Source organism: Penicillium malachiteum, assembly GCF_028827825.1.
Source record: "Penicillium malachiteum strain IBT 17515 chromosome Unknown utg000004l:1.0-4883003.0:1.0-4884900.0, whole genome shotgun sequence".
NCBI lineage: Eukaryota > Fungi > Ascomycota > Eurotiomycetes > Eurotiales > Aspergillaceae > Penicillium > Penicillium malachiteum.
The window spans coordinates 4680803-4697130 of record NW_026643097.1 but is presented as its reverse complement, the minus strand read 5'-3'; the positions used below and the strand labels follow the sequence as shown (position 1 = coordinate 4697130).

At 44.9% G+C, this 16328-nt stretch overlaps 8 protein-coding genes across 8 annotated transcripts; 3 read left to right on the top strand and 5 right to left on the bottom strand.

The window, feature by feature from the left end:
* Window positions 1-625: 625 nt before the first annotated feature.
* Window positions 626-1594, bottom strand: N7483_009833 (uncharacterized protein; the record flags this gene model as incomplete). The annotated part of the gene is made up of 2 exons (XM_057093260.1): window positions 626-893; window positions 1119-1594. 2 exons carry the CDS (start codon window positions 1592-1594, stop codon window positions 626-628), a joined length of 744 nt encoding a protein of 247 aa, XP_056944434.1.
* Window positions 1595-2858: 1264 nt separating this feature from the next.
* Window positions 2859-4987, top strand: N7483_009832 (uncharacterized protein; the record flags this gene model as incomplete). Its single annotated transcript, XM_057093259.1, has 12 exons — window positions 2859-3034; window positions 3112-3278; window positions 3348-3385; window positions 3465-3678; window positions 3729-3845; window positions 3895-3978; window positions 4039-4050; window positions 4128-4211; window positions 4271-4295; window positions 4341-4440; window positions 4576-4907; window positions 4978-4987. 12 exons carry the CDS (start codon window positions 2859-2861, stop codon window positions 4985-4987), a joined length of 1359 nt encoding a protein of 452 aa, XP_056944433.1.
* A 134-nt stretch (window positions 4988-5121) lies between these two features.
* N7483_009831 (uncharacterized protein) lies at window positions 5122-5448 on the bottom strand (the record flags this gene model as incomplete). The annotated part of the gene is made up of 2 exons (XM_057093258.1): window positions 5122-5170; window positions 5288-5448. 2 exons carry the CDS (start codon window positions 5446-5448, stop codon window positions 5122-5124), a joined length of 210 nt encoding a protein of 69 aa, XP_056944432.1.
* A 798-nt stretch (window positions 5449-6246) lies between these two features.
* Window positions 6247-8073, top strand: N7483_009830 (uncharacterized protein; the record flags this gene model as incomplete). Its single annotated transcript, XM_057093257.1, has 2 exons — window positions 6247-6821; window positions 6948-8073. The coding sequence occupies 2 exons, from the start codon at window positions 6247-6249 to the stop codon at window positions 8071-8073; spliced, it is 1701 nt and encodes a 566-aa protein (XP_056944431.1).
* Window positions 8074-8660: 587 nt separating this feature from the next.
* N7483_009829 (aldo/keto reductase) lies at window positions 8661-9757 on the bottom strand (the record flags this gene model as incomplete). Its single annotated transcript, XM_057093256.1, has 3 exons — window positions 8661-9167; window positions 9234-9593; window positions 9653-9757. 3 exons carry the CDS (start codon window positions 9755-9757, stop codon window positions 8661-8663), a joined length of 972 nt encoding a protein of 323 aa, XP_056944430.1.
* A 2337-nt stretch (window positions 9758-12094) lies between these two features.
* Window positions 12095-12903, top strand: N7483_009828 (uncharacterized protein; the record flags this gene model as incomplete). Its single annotated transcript, XM_057093255.1, has 2 exons — window positions 12095-12388; window positions 12454-12903. 2 exons carry the CDS (start codon window positions 12095-12097, stop codon window positions 12901-12903), a joined length of 744 nt encoding a protein of 247 aa, XP_056944429.1.
* A 1051-nt stretch (window positions 12904-13954) lies between these two features.
* Window positions 13955-14746, bottom strand: N7483_009827 (ARS-binding protein 1; the record flags this gene model as incomplete). The annotated part of the gene is made up of 1 exon (XM_057093254.1): window positions 13955-14746. One exon carries the CDS (start codon window positions 14744-14746, stop codon window positions 13955-13957), a length of 792 nt encoding a protein of 263 aa, XP_056944428.1.
* A 267-nt stretch (window positions 14747-15013) lies between these two features.
* On the bottom strand, window positions 15014-15526 carry N7483_009826 (mariner-Tc1 transposon family protein; the record flags this gene model as incomplete). Its single annotated transcript, XM_057093253.1, has 1 exon — window positions 15014-15526. The coding sequence occupies one exon, from the start codon at window positions 15524-15526 to the stop codon at window positions 15014-15016; it is 513 nt and encodes a 170-aa protein (XP_056944427.1).
* Window positions 15527-16328: the final 802 nt, after the last annotated feature.

Sequence of the window (16328 nt, the reverse complement as noted above, 5' to 3'; positions counted from 1 at the left end):
ATCGAGTAGCATCGAGTATACTGATATAAACTTATTTTATTTCAAGTTTCGATCTCTTAGTAATCTACAACCTTGGAAGATTCCAAGGTTGGAAGCGAAGGTCTTCTTTATTAATCATCACGGTCGCGCGAAGAAGGTAGAGCGGGTATCGGCTCTTATTTGCTGGCGTCTTCACATCTTAATTGATTGGATGAAGCTCTACCCTTTACGCGCAAGGCCTGGCTGGTTTATTCAAATTTTTATTATAGGACCCCGTTCATCCGGCTATTTTCATTCCAAATCGTATTTCAATTCATTTTTCTCTTCGGATTTGACCTTTCTTCTCGTTCTAACATGGATGACGGCCCGGTTTTACTTCACCCCGACGGGACAAGATTCATCGCCTTGGGTGTAGCAGGGTCTCTTTTTGGAGATAGTGATCGACGACCCGAAATCGGGAATAGAATGTGCCCTGTGTGCTCTGTGAATGATGTTTCACGGTGTGTTGTGTTGAGGGACAATGTGATATCTAACGGAGGATCAGGTGGCCTACAGACCTGGCCTCCACAGATCGTAATAGAGCTATTAATCTTTTACTGGCCAACCCACGCGAGGTTTGAGAACCAAAATAGAAATCATGCTGAGCTCAGCCATCCATTCCGTATTTCTCATCCAGCTTTTTGTATCGAGCAGATCGATGGTACACGAATCCACCTGGCAGCTTCTTCTGCATAACAAATCCAACTGCCCCTTCTTCATCCTGCCATGACTTGCACTCTTCCCATTCGTCTTCACCTGGATATTTTTCACGGAAGTTGCATAACGCGAAATCAATCATGAAAACGTGGAATCGATTTTCTGGGCAACTTTGCACAACAAAATTCCTCGTCTTGACATCCTCGTTTAGTATTCCTCTATCACCGACAAGATTAACGATTCGAATGGCGTCTTCACAGATACTTTGCTAGCTATCCCTTGGGGCGCATATAGCGATATTGGTTAAAGGAAACCCTTCAATATACTGCAAAAGGATTCCAGAGATGTTGGTATATTCACTAAGTAGATTATTCTGCGTTATGGTAGAGCTACTACTAGTAGTAGGCATTGTCACACACGAAAAGAGTCGTGGTATGTCGTACCCTTGTATATCGGCTAGTATGTTGTATGCTTCAATTTCTGTCTCATAGAGACCTTGTATATAGTCATGCAAATAGGTTTCATCTTGAGAAGAATTCCAGGTACCAAAATTCCAATCGGGCAAATCTTTATCAGCGGTTAGCTCGGCAACAAGTTTCGCTGCATGACCATCGAGAATGAACTGATGATAATTTTGTTCGATATCCGAAGTCCAAGGACTAAGTCTATCATCTTTTCTGGCTTCTGTTGCAAAACGTCGGTCGAAGAGTTTCAGTACCATATCACTTTCCCAAGTGGTAGTAGGGCAGACTGGTCGAACAACCATCGCAGAGGAACAGGTAAACGGTTCAAAGACCTTGGTTATTTTGACGTCTATTGTTTGTCCATCAAATGGTGTCTTTAGTTGGAGTTTTATGATATTTCTGACCACATAGGGACACCTAGGATGGTTAGTACCATCTTGTTCATGGTCTGCCATGATTGGCCAGTTGAGTGTAAATGTAGGTGGCTTGCGCAAAGGTATTATGGGAAACCTGTTGAGTGTTTGTGAAATGAGATAGATCTTACGAATTGCGTAGTCCCTACTTGGCAATGATTTATCAACAAGTGGTGCAAGGTTGAAGAGTTGTGAAGTGAAATAGCGGAGTATGAATCTGTATGATTTCCAGTGGTAGTGCTTTACGCTAAGCCTAATTTAGCTGCAGTCAGGTTAAATAAGTTTGCAACACGATTTTTACCGCCTATATTCTGCCGCTAATTCTGCCGCTAATTCTGCCGGGGGAAGATTCAATCAGTCTACGAACTTTTCAATCAAAGACCATTTCTAATGATATCTTATAGATTTTGGGGCATATTAGTCAGCTAAAGACATCTGTACTGTAGTTACTCTATTGTTTCTAAAAATGGGCTGCGCAGTCTTAGGTATTCGAGGTATATCTCAATGGGTGGCAGGCTTCATTAGGAAGGCGGAAAGTAAGGCGGTAAAGATTCTGCTGCAAACCTTTTTAACGCCACTGTAGTCTAGATGAAGTGAGAGATATCTGAAGTGAAAGTAACCGCAAGAGATAGCTTATATTGTATATAGTCTTTTTTTCTTCTGCGAAGCCTATGGCATACTCATGGACCCGCGCCCATGGAGACGAAAAAGCGAGCACCGATGGCCAATATTCACTGAAACGATGACCACATCCACAAATCTCTCCTTTTATCGCGTTAGAATGATGCGAGGCGCCGAAGTTGTGCTCGGATTTGAGATACACTCCGAGCACCAGCCTACAGACGATGCTGTTGAGACGCAGCTGAAGAGCCGAACTTAAGCTTTGGAATAAACACAATGTGATATGCAGACCTCGGGAATGAATCAATCACAAGCTAAATCTATGAAATAATATAAAGCTGAGACAAGTCAGTAGATCGAATTTTGTATAGGGAATGATAAAATATCCAGTTGAGTTTGCAATGTTGATACGAAGCACATCTCATCCGAGTCCCTGAGCAATGCGCTATTAATGTCTGAGATATTTTTTGAATACATCCATGGATGCACATATAATCCGTAGATTCCGTACATATTGGACAACATGACTGCCCAGGTGGTGTCAATGGTGTGAGTCGTGACAGCAGTGCCGCGCGCGTCGGGCCGATGTGGAGAATGGGGCCCACTCTCAGTTCATGGGGGCTGAAGGTCAACAGCAGATGGGAACTCCCTCTGCACGCCTTCCTCCTCGAAAAAAACCCCTACGATGAAGTTACTTTGCTGCGGTAAAGGTGATCGGAATGATGAGGAAGATCATCCCCCGCGCCCTGCTCGCGTCCCCGATAAGGTACCTCCAGTAAAGGCTGCTAATTCAAGCGTAAAGACCACGGTAGCCGAAGAGAAGCCCGAAAACCCCGATCTTTGGAAAGAGGCATTCGACAGGTTGGATGAGGACCGCCAAAAGCTCGTCTCTCAAGGCCAGACAGGCTCAACGACAGATGCTATTAATGGTGTCATAGATCAGACTCGAGAAAAATACACCGAGTGGCAGAAGGTGGCCTCAAAGGGAAACGCAAGAACGGAGATGATATCAATATACGCGATGGAGCAGAGAAGATTCTCAACGCGGCCTTGCAGGCTCGAGATCTCATCGCCAAAATTGTAGCCTTTGACCCAACTGGGAAGGGTGAGTCTTCTCTTACATCCGCATCTTCGCCATTGTCAAAGAATAAAATTTGACTATTTATTAATTTAGCATCAGCTGCGTGGGCGGACGTGTCCCTCGGTTTGACGGTAAGACTTCATCTAACCAACACTGAAGCTTTTTCCCCCTTTCACACGGTGCCAGATTACCCACTGACTTTTGAATAAGATGGTTTCAACCAACATCGAGCGGAGAGATGCAATGTTTGCATCTTCAGAGTATCTAGCCGAAAATCTTGCCTATTACGCTCTGGTTGATACGCATTATCGCAATCGCAAGGTAGATGGAGGTCAGAACTTTGATCGCGCTCTCGTTCAGGTGTATACGGCCATCCTCGATTATACAGCCGAAGCGACCAAAGTTCAACAAAAGAATACCTTTGGTTAGTCTACCGGAGTTCTTCTATCACACCCACCATTGACAATTCTCTAGGTCGTATCGTGAGGAGTGTCAAAGGAATCGACGAGCAGCATCTCACTCAATTGAAAGCAACGATTGAGTCGCAACACCTCGATGCAAATAAATGGGTTGACTTTGTCAATACACTCCGTAGGTTCCTCTATGAAAGGACCTCAGATTAGTCACTGATAGTAGGCAGGTGACCGTGCGCGAGCGCAAAAGATCCTTGACGATGTGGATGAAATCCTCGCCTTATCGAAAAAGGTCTACTCGAAGATTTTGAGTATGTCAATTGTCTCTCCAACCCAACCTGAAATTTATGTCAGCTAATTGGTTTTTCTAGATGACGAAGAGAGTAAGATCATGGCGTGGGTCTCCAGTTTTGACTACTCGGCCCCCCCCATCAGATAATGCAAGAGTGCCGAACACCAGACACTGGTACCTGGCTTCTTGATTCGCAGGAGTACAAGGACTGGAAAGCCTTCCCTGGAAGTGTGCTCTGGCTCCACGGAGTTGGTATTATTTTCCATTTCATTATTATGAAAACGCAACTAACAGTTTCTTCTTTTGTATAGTCGGTTGTGGTAAATCTGTCCTCTGGTAAGTATTTCCAGTCTATTTATTTTTCAAATCTGATAGTCTTAGTTCTACGGTCATCAAAGACATCGAAGAGCTCTGTAAAAAAGACTCATCCAAGTCGCTGGGTTATTGGTATTTTGAAGGCACCCAGCATGACTCTCAGAGTGTGGGAATGATGATGAGCTCTTTGATCCGACAATTAAGTCAAAGTCCCTTACCAGCTTCAGTTAGACAATGTTGGGAGGTGAATTCGAAGAAAGGAGGTCGGCCCAGCCGAGAAACTATAACTACTATGCTTCAGGATGTAGTTTCGGACATCCAAAGTGATTTCTTTGTGGTGCTGGATGCCTTGGACGAATACCCGATGAATGGAAAGGAGAGGCCACACCTTTTTTCTCTCTTGATTGACCTTTCTGAGGCCCACAAAAAGAACATTCATATTCTGGCTACGGGCCGACCGGAGCAGGATATCAAGAGAGCAATGGAACATTTCCCGTCAATTAATTTGGAAGAAAAGCTAGCGAAGGACGTGGAAACTTTTGTCCATGCAGCACTTGAGGAAGAAGAGCTGCGAGACACAGGTAAAGACATCAAATTCGACATTGTTGATGCATTATTGAATAATGGAGAGCGGTATGTTGCTAGAAGTGGAGTCTGGAATGTCGCTTTATAAAAGGCCTTGCTGACTTGCATTTCACACCAGGCGGTTTTGATGGGCTGATCGCCAGCTCAAACGATTCAAAGATTGTCACACAGATGAGGCTATCAGATCCGCATTGCGTACAATTCCACAAACGCTCAAAGACACTTATCAAGGTATTGTGGATAGGATCAAGCGGGAGAAGAATCAATCCTTTGCGCGCCAGGTGCTGATGCTCTGTGCCTTTGCCGCTGCTCTCTTACATGTGGAAACTGTTAGCTCTTCAGTACCACTACGATCACGCGAATTTGTCATCTCTATATGCACAACATCGCTCCTTGCCATATCAGATGATATTGTTCGACTGGCTCACTTTTCTGTGAAGGAATTCTCGTTGTACCAAAGGATTCCTATGACAGCGAGGGATGCCGTTTCTCTGAGATCGCTGCTCATGAGATGTTGGCAGCAAAGACAGTCAACCTGCTTCTTAATCAGACTAAAGATCTGACCGAAGAAACCGCCATGAAGCAACATTTTTTGATCTATGCGGCAAATCACTGGCACACGCACGTCGCCACCTTGGGTGATATCTCCTTCTGGCCCGTTGATTTACCAGGGAAGGTGGATTGTTTGTTCACAGAGCCTATGATCTATTTGAATTGGTCACGCATAGCCGAACGTGATGATGTCTCGATCCTCCATTGGAGTAGAATTCATCGAAGCTGCCTCTCATCTATCACGCTTGCTGCGAAGTTTACTCTCGCCGGGAAGCTTTTTCTAAACCATACTATACGTATTTTGGCAGACCAAGGTGCAAACCCCATGGAGGGTGGATGATGGTCTCCGATTCTAATGATTGCCTCCCAGGGTGACTTAGAGCTATTAAACACGTTGCTGAAGAAAGAATTCATAATGACTCTGGATGAATCTGAGGGGACTCTTCGTAGCCTTTCGCTTGGCGATGATAGCGAAGTTTATGAGGCATCAAAAATGAGGCTAAGAACGGTCTTGAATACCATGCGGGAACTCGGCTGCCTGTATGATTCATGGCAGAGCTCTGTCAAGACCCCGGTCAAACACATAACTGATAGGACTCTTGGCCGACAGATAATTGTCACATCACTCCAAAATAAGCAGGTGGGTCTAGAGATATTAAAATAACTGCTCGACTGGCGTGATATGGGATTAATTTCATTCACATTCCCTCTCAATACCCTGACTTGCGTGATTCGCCGTACTCACGACAGGGACGAAATTTTGGATCTTCTTTTTGGAATGGACAACGCTGAAATACCAATACCCAAGACCATTTTAGATCCTGTGTCAGGCACTATGGTGTTTGGAAAAATGGATCCTGACATTATCTTTGATATTATGCTCAGGAAACCGGCTGCTTTCAACATCCAAGTTCCGTCTTTGAGCTCTATGGCCCAGCACTTTAGCACCAAACAGATGGAGCTGGTGCTACAAGATTTCCCTAATATCTTTGTGACTGAGAGTGTTTTGGCAGGCGCTGCACGAAACCGCTCCCACCCAGAAATGTTGGGTTTCCTGTGGCCTCGTCGGGAGCAGGCTATGTCTATCACTGAAGATATACTCGTGGGTGCAGCGAGTGATTCTAGCCCTATTAATCTAAAGTTCATTATCAGTGAACTCGAACCTAATACCCGATTGAATGACTGCGTTATGGAACAAGTGATTGGAAAGAGTGCAGTTTCCATGATTAAAATGCTCTGGGAAAGCCAGAAGATCACATTTGAAATCTCTGCCAAGATGATTGAGATTGCTATCTCGAGATATAATGACCCACTGGAAATGCTCGAAATACTTGCTTTATTTGACAACAATATTAAACCAGAAGTTCCTGTTACTGAAAGCTTGGTATCTGTTGCAGCAGGCCATCCCAAGTACGCCGACTCTTTGATCGTCTATCTGTCTCGGATGCAGGAACAACCCATCCCGGCTACAGAGAACGCACTTATGAATGCTTGAATGCAGGACTACCCAAGTGTAGTGAATACGCTGATGAACAGGTGTCTGGACATCCCGCTGTCCGATCAAGTGTTTATTGCCGCGTGCTCTAACCCTCCCGTGCAGTCTCGAATTCTGGACAAAAGCAGTGGTTCTGTGCCAGTGGACCAGATGGTTGCTAAGTTTGTGAGCAGAAAGTATCCCACTGAAGTGTTGGACATGCTATTTGACAGAAAGCTCTTGGATGTTGATGAGAAGCTGCTGGAAACTATGGCTGGAAGATACGAAACATTGACCGCCGTGCTTTCTCGAGCTCCAGATATGCCCATAACAGACCAAGTGCTTCTAAAAGCAGCGAGAGACTCTCGATCAATTTGCTTGCTTCTATACAAGCGAAGTATCGATAAACTCATTGCAGAAAATATCATCATCGCTGCTACTGAGAGCTGTGATTCAGACCAGTTCCAGCGGGTTGTCGAGTCTATTATCAACCACATCGGCCCCGCTCCTCTTACAGAAAGGGTTTTTCTAGCAGTGGTAGAGAACATTTATCTCAAAGGCGTATTCCCGTGGCTCTGCGATCAGCCACAAAGTAGCGATGATCCCTTTACAGAAGACATACTCATCGCTGCTACGAAGTACTGCAATTCAACCGAGTTCGAGCAGATTTTCGAAGCTATGATCAATAACATGGGCTTCGCTCCTATTACAGAAAAAGTCTTTTTAGCAGTATTATCCAGTTATCTTCTATGGGACACCATTCCATGGCTCTGTGAAAAACGGCGAAATATCCATGACCACTCTATAGAAGACATCTTCATTGCCGCTGTGAATTCAAATGACTCGACACACTTTCAGGATATCGTCAAAAATTTCATCGATTATATGGGCTTAGATCTTATTACGGATAAGGTGTTTCGAGCGACAATATACAACTGCCTACCTGACGCGTTTCAATGGCTTTGTGATCAGCGGCAAGATCTCAACTTGACTTGGGAAGGTACATGCCGCACTATTCTCCAGGATATGAATATCTCCGCTGAGAGCAAGCTGATTCCACTCGGGTGTCTTGAGCTCCCTATTGATGTGAATTCACTCAAGATTTCACCCACCCTGTTGGCCAAGTACCCTTATGATCTTGAACATGGGAATAACTACGGCTTGGACGATCTGGTTAATAGTCAATGACCTGGGCCATGACGATCTGCAAATCTCTGATGCTCAGAGAATGGCAGAGATTGTTTTGGAAAGATGTGGCCTGATAGCTGTCAATGAATTCTTGACAGCTCTGCCCGAGATTGTGATTTCCGACACGCTTATCCAGGCGGCAAAGAAAAATGTAATCGCCAATCGAGACGAGTTGATTTTACTCCTGAAAAAAGAAAGAGACGGTCAAGATACGACACCTGAGTAGCTACGAGCTAGAATTTGATTCCTTGAATATATGGATATCGTTGTATGACTTTGTTTCTCTTTCTTTCTATCATGCCGCTTACATGGGCTATTCAGGCGGTTCATCTGACAGCCCCAAACACCAATCTTTTCAAGTTGTGCTCTTCATATTTTCTTTGGTTTGCATAGAAAATTTCAAGATCTTTGACATTGATGAGCGTGTCGTGATGGTCATTTCCAAACTCAAGCACCTTCAAGTTTGTTCCAAGGTTGAGAATGGAGAAAATTCGCTTAGGAAGAGATGACATTTTCAGTAAGATATTTAGCATACAAGTAAACCTTGGAATTTGCGTCGCAGCTGTATGGCTTTACTTATGACAAATTTATCGTTCCCCTGGATGAATAGCCTTAGGGACATAAGGTTCTTCAAGGTATTGAATCTCTTCAGGCGTCAGCTTGACCTGGACACTCGCAACAGCCTCATCGATGCGATCCTTAGTGTTAAGTCCAACGATAGGATACTCGCTGGGGTGACTCAGTGACCATGCAATTGCAACTTGTGCCATGCTGATTCCCTTCCTGCCAGCCAATTCTTCCACACGGCCAATAATAGCTTTGTCAGACTCGGACTCGCGGGCCCGAACCAAAATACTTATTCCAACATCGGTGCTTTCACGCAGGGAAGAGCGAGAATCCCATGGTCTGGCGAGTATTCCGCGTGCGACAGGTGACCAAGGGATAAGAGATATGCCGCTGTCAAGGCAGTAAGGAATCATTTCACGTTCCTCCTCACGGGCAATGAGATTGTGGTAGTTCTGCATGGAGATAAACTTGTGCCAGCCATTGCGAATGGCGATGTTGTGTAGGGTCTGGAATTCCCAAGCGGCCATCTGCAAGAAATAAATTTAATTAGTGCTTGATTGTTAGACTGTCGAGGGTAAACCTTGGAAGCATACTGAACTAGCACCGATATACCGAACCTTGCCGCTCTCAACTACATCATTCAGCGCCCTCATGATCTCCTCGCGTGGTGTCTCCCGATCAAGTCGATGGATTTGAAGCACGTCAATGTAAGTTCCCAGTCGCTCTACACTGGCATCAACGGCCTCTAAGATGTGTCTGCGAGAGAGACCGACACGATTCAAGAAGTCACCCGCGTTTTGTCTCCCGGTGGTGAGAGGTGGGGGAAAGTTCCCCTGATCGTCCACACCGAAGTAACATTTGGTCAAAATCACCACTCTGGAACGGGGAATGTTATATTTCTTCAGAGCTTTCCCCACGATTTCTTCAGATTTGCCGTAAGAGTACATATCGGCCTGATGAAAATGAAATCGGTTAGAACTCGCATTTCTGCTGCCAAGTTTTGCTTTCTTACAGTATCCCAGGTCATGATGCCTTTCTTGTAGGCGTGTTCAAGAAGTGGAAGGGATTCTTCTTCATTCAGCACCCAGCCCTGCCATTCTGGGGCGCCATATCCCATGGTACCTAGTATCACCTTTGAAACTTTGAGGCCCAAATCCCCCAGCCTGTGTCAAATTGCCATCACAGGTCAGATATCAGATCTTCAACAATCTTTGAGGGTCAATTGGGTCAATGCTACCAATGTGGATTGTGCGGATAGACTTACCGTGCGTATTCCATTTGTTTTGGAGATTATAGTACTTGTAGCGAGAGCTGTCGTAGACTTAGGAAGCTTCAAGGATCCTGAAACACGTAGATGAAATAAAACTGTAAGTTGAAGGTGAGGTTAAGAAAGCTCGAATGCTCTTATCCCACAACAATTCCACACATGTGCTTGGAGTTACCGATACCTTGAACGCTGAAGACGGAGTTAATTGATGTAAGTCCGGACAACCAATCATACTGGACTATGTCTCGAACAATCCGTAAAACTGCAGCGAATAAGGGGTCTTGATCGATCAACTGGGAAGTTAAGCTTATTTTAAATGTGCTGTGACGGAGTTAATAGAAAGAAGGTCCAAGTTCTCGCGGAGTTAAAGCTGACGCTACAAACATTCAGTATCTCTCATAGATCTGGGCGCGTCGGGTGACGCTCCCTAGTAGCTAGAAATTGCCTCACTTCCCTTTTTCCATGTAATTGTTTTTCTATTGTGGCAGCTTTAGGGTGGTCCTACAGCCATGTTCACATAATTAAGTACTCAGTCATTAGTATGTACAGGAAGTTGGCGACCTACCTCTCTTTGCATGTAAGTACTTACAGGGTTACCTACGGGGTTACCTGCATGATTACCTAGAAGGGAAGACTAGCTGCTATATAGCTTGATATAGGCAACTGGTATGTAATCATTGGGATGAGCTATAGGTTAATTCTGCCCCTCTATTCTGCCAGGGAGGAAACTCGAAAACCCACTGCAACACAAGTAGGAAAAGAGGTCTATCACCTTCGACTAACACTTTTCTCTCTACTGGCACATCTTGCCTCACAGCATATCCACTCCAGAGTGCAGGGATCAAATGAAAAATTATGGGAGAAGTGGTTTATCTGCGATTGCGAAGTTGTTCAGAGCTAACAAAATGTCGCTCATCACCCCACCGTTGTCCCGCCATTGAGCCCAAATACCTTGCTTCAGCCCTCTTCCTCAAATTGTTGTCCCAAAAAAGTCATCTTTAGAAGGTAAGAAGATACTTACAATCAAAATTCGTGCCACTCGTGGAAATTTGCAGGGTTAGATACATGAAATCTGATGATCAAGCATTCTTTTCTGAGTTGCTGACATGGGTTCGATCCCCTGTTGTGGGCCGTGGCGCCCTGCACATGTGCTGCAGTGGTGGATCATGGTGGACCGTGGTGGCAGCCCCGCCGCCCGCCCACGGTCCACGGGTGGCTGGACATCTGGACTTTCAAAGTTTTAGCCAGAAATAAAAATGGAATTCCGCTAGGTATACAACAGAGCAGTCTGTCTGGTTTAAAATATACTCAAGTGCTAGTATCCTTTTCCTCGGATGCCGTTAAAACTTGAATCTGGATCAATAAGATGTTGCCTTTTTAAGCTTTTTACTGATCTCAAGTATCTATAAAGAACATGAATGTAGTTATCATCCAATCCGTTTTCTTCATATAATTCAGCCTCTTTCTCTATAGCAAAAACTATTTCCAGTGTTTTAATGTTGAACCTCTAGAGGATTTCATCAATCATATATCCGCCCCTATCCAGCCAAATAAGGCGTCCGAAGTTAGGCAGCCTACATGCACTATAGCTCGTACATATGGATCACAGAATGTACAAATCAGATAAAATCACATCCACAGGGTCAAGGGCTGTTTCAAACGGACGACGGAGTACTCCAAGTCTGTCCCTAGTTTCAAATCCCCTCATGTGTCAGATACGCGAGGTCGAGGTCACTTCAAGTTGATACAACTGCAGAGAAGACATCTGGAGATACTGTGGTGACTCACTCGACTTCTCTAACACTAACTGATCGGCCTGAGGCTTGTACGTGATTCAAATTTGGGCTCAGCCCTGAACGTACTATGCATAGACCATTCCAGCTGGACCTATTAATTGCGTCATTCCTATTGTACTGCGCCAGATAACTCGCCCATGTCCCACCGCCACAGAGGGCCGGGGCTGATCAGCATGATGCATATGCTAGCAGTCAGCAAAGACAATTGGCTAATGAGTTTATTTAAGGCAACCAAAGACCTCGCGAGAGCTGAGGGGGGGCGTGGGCCTTGGAAGCTTAGCATGGTGCAGTCTTTTTTTTCCCCTATGTATCATGTTATGACCTCGCCGGGTTTGAAATTTTTCGCAACGCTTTCAACATATCGATCTCTTTATTAACAAAAACTTTCGACATGAGGCTCTCCACGCTTGGGCTTCTTTTTCTCGTGCATCTAGGCCTATCAACCGCAAAGACTTGTTACGCCCCCGACGGAACTGCAGCCGACAACGACATATATGCGCCATGTATTGCGATCGAAGGAGTACAGTCAATGTGCTGCCGCATCAATGACACAAATCCCGACACGTGTCTTGCTTCTGGTCTTTGTTACACAAATGGCACGGGAGCAGGATATTGGAGAGACTTTTGTACTGATGAGACATGGGAGAGTCCAAACTGCCTGTCAAAGTCTATCTGCAACACAACGGTACGTTGAGGGTCTGAAATTCCTGTATCTGTATATGTACCATCTAATCGGCATTTTCACTATAGGCAGAAGGAAATTCAAGTTGGACATACATCATGACAGCCTGCGGAAGTAATAAGCAATATTGTTGTGGTGATGATACCTCATGTTGCGGCACCGACGATGCGATTACCATCAACGATACTCTTGTCGCGATCGGAGGCGTAGCTACAGCCACAGCTACGGCGACGAACTCGGTAGACGTGAATGGTACAAATTCTGGATCATCAGATGAGTCTACAAAGCTCGCAATTGGCTTTGGGGTTGCCCTTCCTTTGACAGCTCTAGCGGGCGCCATGCTAGGTGCTGGATTTCTCTGGGGAAGGAAGAAAACGCAGCGCAAATGGCTGGAGACCAAATATCCTGATGGTACTGCTGGCCAACTGCTGCAACCAACACTACAGCAAGGGAATGCCCGGAATCACCATCCAAGTATCTGCTCACGAAGTATCCGGGTCTCCGTTATCACCTTCTGAGCTACCAGGCGGGAAATGATGGGGATACATATTATCGAATTTGTGAATCATCGGCTGGAGCATTGATGGGGCCATCGAGTACCCGGACTGAATCGTTATACACCACCCGGGCAGTCATTTGTGTATACTAGATGCTGATAAATCCATCGAGTGCGTGTCATTATGTCATATCATCTTCAAGCAGCGTACTGAGACAGGTGCCTAAAGGGATGATTATGATTCTTCAAATGTTGTCAATCTCGCATGACAATCTAGATAAAGCATTGATGTAATATGGAGATGACAAGCGACCAGGACGGCCTAATTGATTTCATGCACATTTATATCGTGAGAACGTTGCTATCTGAGCAGAATAGGCGCTCTGGACTTATTCTAAGGGGATAAGCAAATTTAGTAGATCGTAGCAAGTTGAAGTAGTAGCCCTACGATTAGGAGCAGAGGGAGAGGAGAACTGAGATCAATTGATAAAAAGGCCAAGTTGATTAAAAGGTAGAAATTCCATGCCTAAGTCACAAGATTAGTCCTTGAAACTGCTGCGTCACGGTGGAATACCACAAACTCACTCATACTTAATATTGGCCACCCATCTTGGGACCCAAATGCTTGACTCAGTCAACCATCATAAGCCCGCCACAACATGTTTGGAAAAAATGAAGCAATAAGAATTGTCGTGTCGGTCAGAGCTTGAAGGTTGTGAGTGGTTTGTTCCAATATAGCTGCTTCATGATCGGTTCATCTTCTCGAGGTCCTCTTCAATCCTGCGAATCTTCCGCTGAAGTAGCCAAAGCTTCAAGTTGAGCGCTATTAGCTTGATGATGCGGACCAGTCATAAAGGGCATAAGATGATACCTGGATGCTGTGAAGCAAATTCATTATTGTAAACGAAGCTATCATAGGGTTCGTGAAGAAATCTCTCATTTTGAAGGTAGAACAGACAGAATGTCTTGGTTGTTGTCAGAGGGGAATAAATGGAGATACAGTAAAACATTCGTATAACGAACCATTTTTACACAAGTTCAATTCGTTATATACAGGAAATCGTTATATGGAATTATCGTCTATTAACATGAAAATACCCCCGAATATCGCTCTGTTTTCTGTTTTCGACTTCTTTCCTCTGCATCTCGATCTCATCTCGCCGTAGGCCCCTAATATACGCTACATCAGGTGTTTCCTGCTGCTCGTGGAAAGAGATAAGGTCTCGGATCGCGGAGAGTGCCACGGGTAGCGTGATCGGCGGCTGCATTTCAATCTCCTGCCCAGTGTCTTCCTCCTCAATATCCTGGGTTTTAGGCCCTTGGAACTGGGACAGAATAAGCTCTTCAATAGTGTCGTGTGAATCAATAACCTCTTCATCCACTGGGTTCAAGAATTGGCTAATATCCATCACATCACGGATTGGAAGGCGTTCGATATCCCTCGATATATCTTGGTGTACCAGAGGAGTATCCACTTGGTCCTTTGAATCATATAGACCTTTGCGAAAGCAATTGGTGATTACCAAGGCATTAATATCAAATTCCCATGCCTTGATAGCCCAGCGTATCGCTTTTAAGATATCCACTGTTGCTAAAGGATCCCTTCTAGCTTCATATTCCCAAAGCATATAGCGGACCCATTCTCTGCGCCAATAGACCTTCCAAGTATTAATAATACCTTGATCTAAAGGTTGGTATTTACTCGTCGTATTTGGTGGAAGCCATATTATCAAGGTATTCTGTAGCGGAATCTGAGAGTGTTTTATCAGATCTGCTGCAGCTTCATGAGCAGAGAAATTATCCATCAAAAGGACAATTTTTCGCCCAGTCATACGTTGGTCAAACCAATAAAGCCACTCTTTCATAATCTCAGCAGTCATCCAAGCAGTCCGATTAGACCGCCAATAGACATCAAGAGCTTGGAGATTAATCCGAGCAGCTTGGAAAGCTCGTGGCTTTGCAGCTCGCCCAATTATCCATAAAGGTAATTTCTCAGATCCATCGGCATTGGTGCAAAAATGAATAGTTATACGCGCTTTCTGTTTACACCGACCGGGTAAAGAGTGTGTAGAAAGGCTTCGATCAGGTGTAAGTTTCCAAAATAGCCCAGTTTCATCACAATTGAATATATCCTATGGCTGAAACCCTGCTAGAGCTTGTCGAATAGAGTTCATCTCATCTTCAGCATTTGCTGCGCTAGCAAGCTCACCAAATTGCTTAAAGCTCTTGATCCCGCGGCGTTGCTGGAAGCCTTGTAGCCAGCCGTTACTGAAAGTAGGCATCTCTAGGTCTTCATAATTTGGCAAGTTCTTCCAAAAGAACTCTGCTTTCTCACGGAGTGTAGCACTGGTTATAGTGATATGTCGCTCTGCATGCTGTATCCACTGAAATAAAACGTCCTCGAGCTCTGGCCAATGTTCACGTCGGAAACGTTGCTGGGCTAGTTGTCGCTGGTGCTGTTCATCGAGGAAGGCGTATCTCTTTGAAAGGATCTCGGAAACGGAGGAAAGCGCGATAGGTCGCTGGAAGGTGCTCTTAAACCAATTGCTGATGGAAATGTTACTTTTGGTAGGATTGTCTCGCTTGTATGCTCGTAGTGCTTTCTTCTGTTCAACAGAGATCGCGGAGCGCGGTTTGGTAGACATCGCTAAGATTTCGATCTGAAAGGGATAAATGATGAGTAATCACCTGTGTAAGACGAATATTGGGGGAAAAACAGACGAATTCGTAGTAGGGGGGATATTCGCTATATATATGATAAATTTAATTTTTACGGGCCGTGCGTTCGTTATAGCCAGGAATTCGCTACAACCAGGTTCGTTATACGAAGGTTTTACTGTAATGGACGAAATGGAGGTAATGGGGGGGGGGGGTAGGAAGAGGGGGAAAAGGGAAAGAGAGAGCGCCAGCGAGGTAAGAGATACTTGACAGGGATCAGGTGACTCCGTGACCATGGTCTGATCTCCTACAGTTGAACTCCAGGCAAATCTTCACTACTAGTAGTTGTTGAGAGATAGTGAGGAGGGTAGCGAAAAGAAAAGGGTAAAGAGTATCGCAAGTTTGAATTCTTAGAGGCACCAGTAAGCACGATAGAAGGGTTACACATAGACTGAAGGATAGGGCTTGGGACCGATGCCTAATTAGTCGGAATCTCAGAAGAAAATCCATAACAGAAGGAGAACATCCCAGATCACAGGTTCAACAATAACTTTAACCTAATATCCCTCTTCCTGACGTGACTATTTCTGTGATTCTATCAAAGAATGCAAGCAACCTGCCATCACCTTCGATGCCCTTGGACAGGCCAGCGCGTCCAGCGCGTCCAGCGCGTCTGTCGATCTACGTCTTAATCGATTTACGGCATTTGGATACTCCAGTGACAATGATGCTGATAATGGAGGTAATACCAAAGATTGTGCCAGATAGGTGGAGATCAGAATTTGGCTA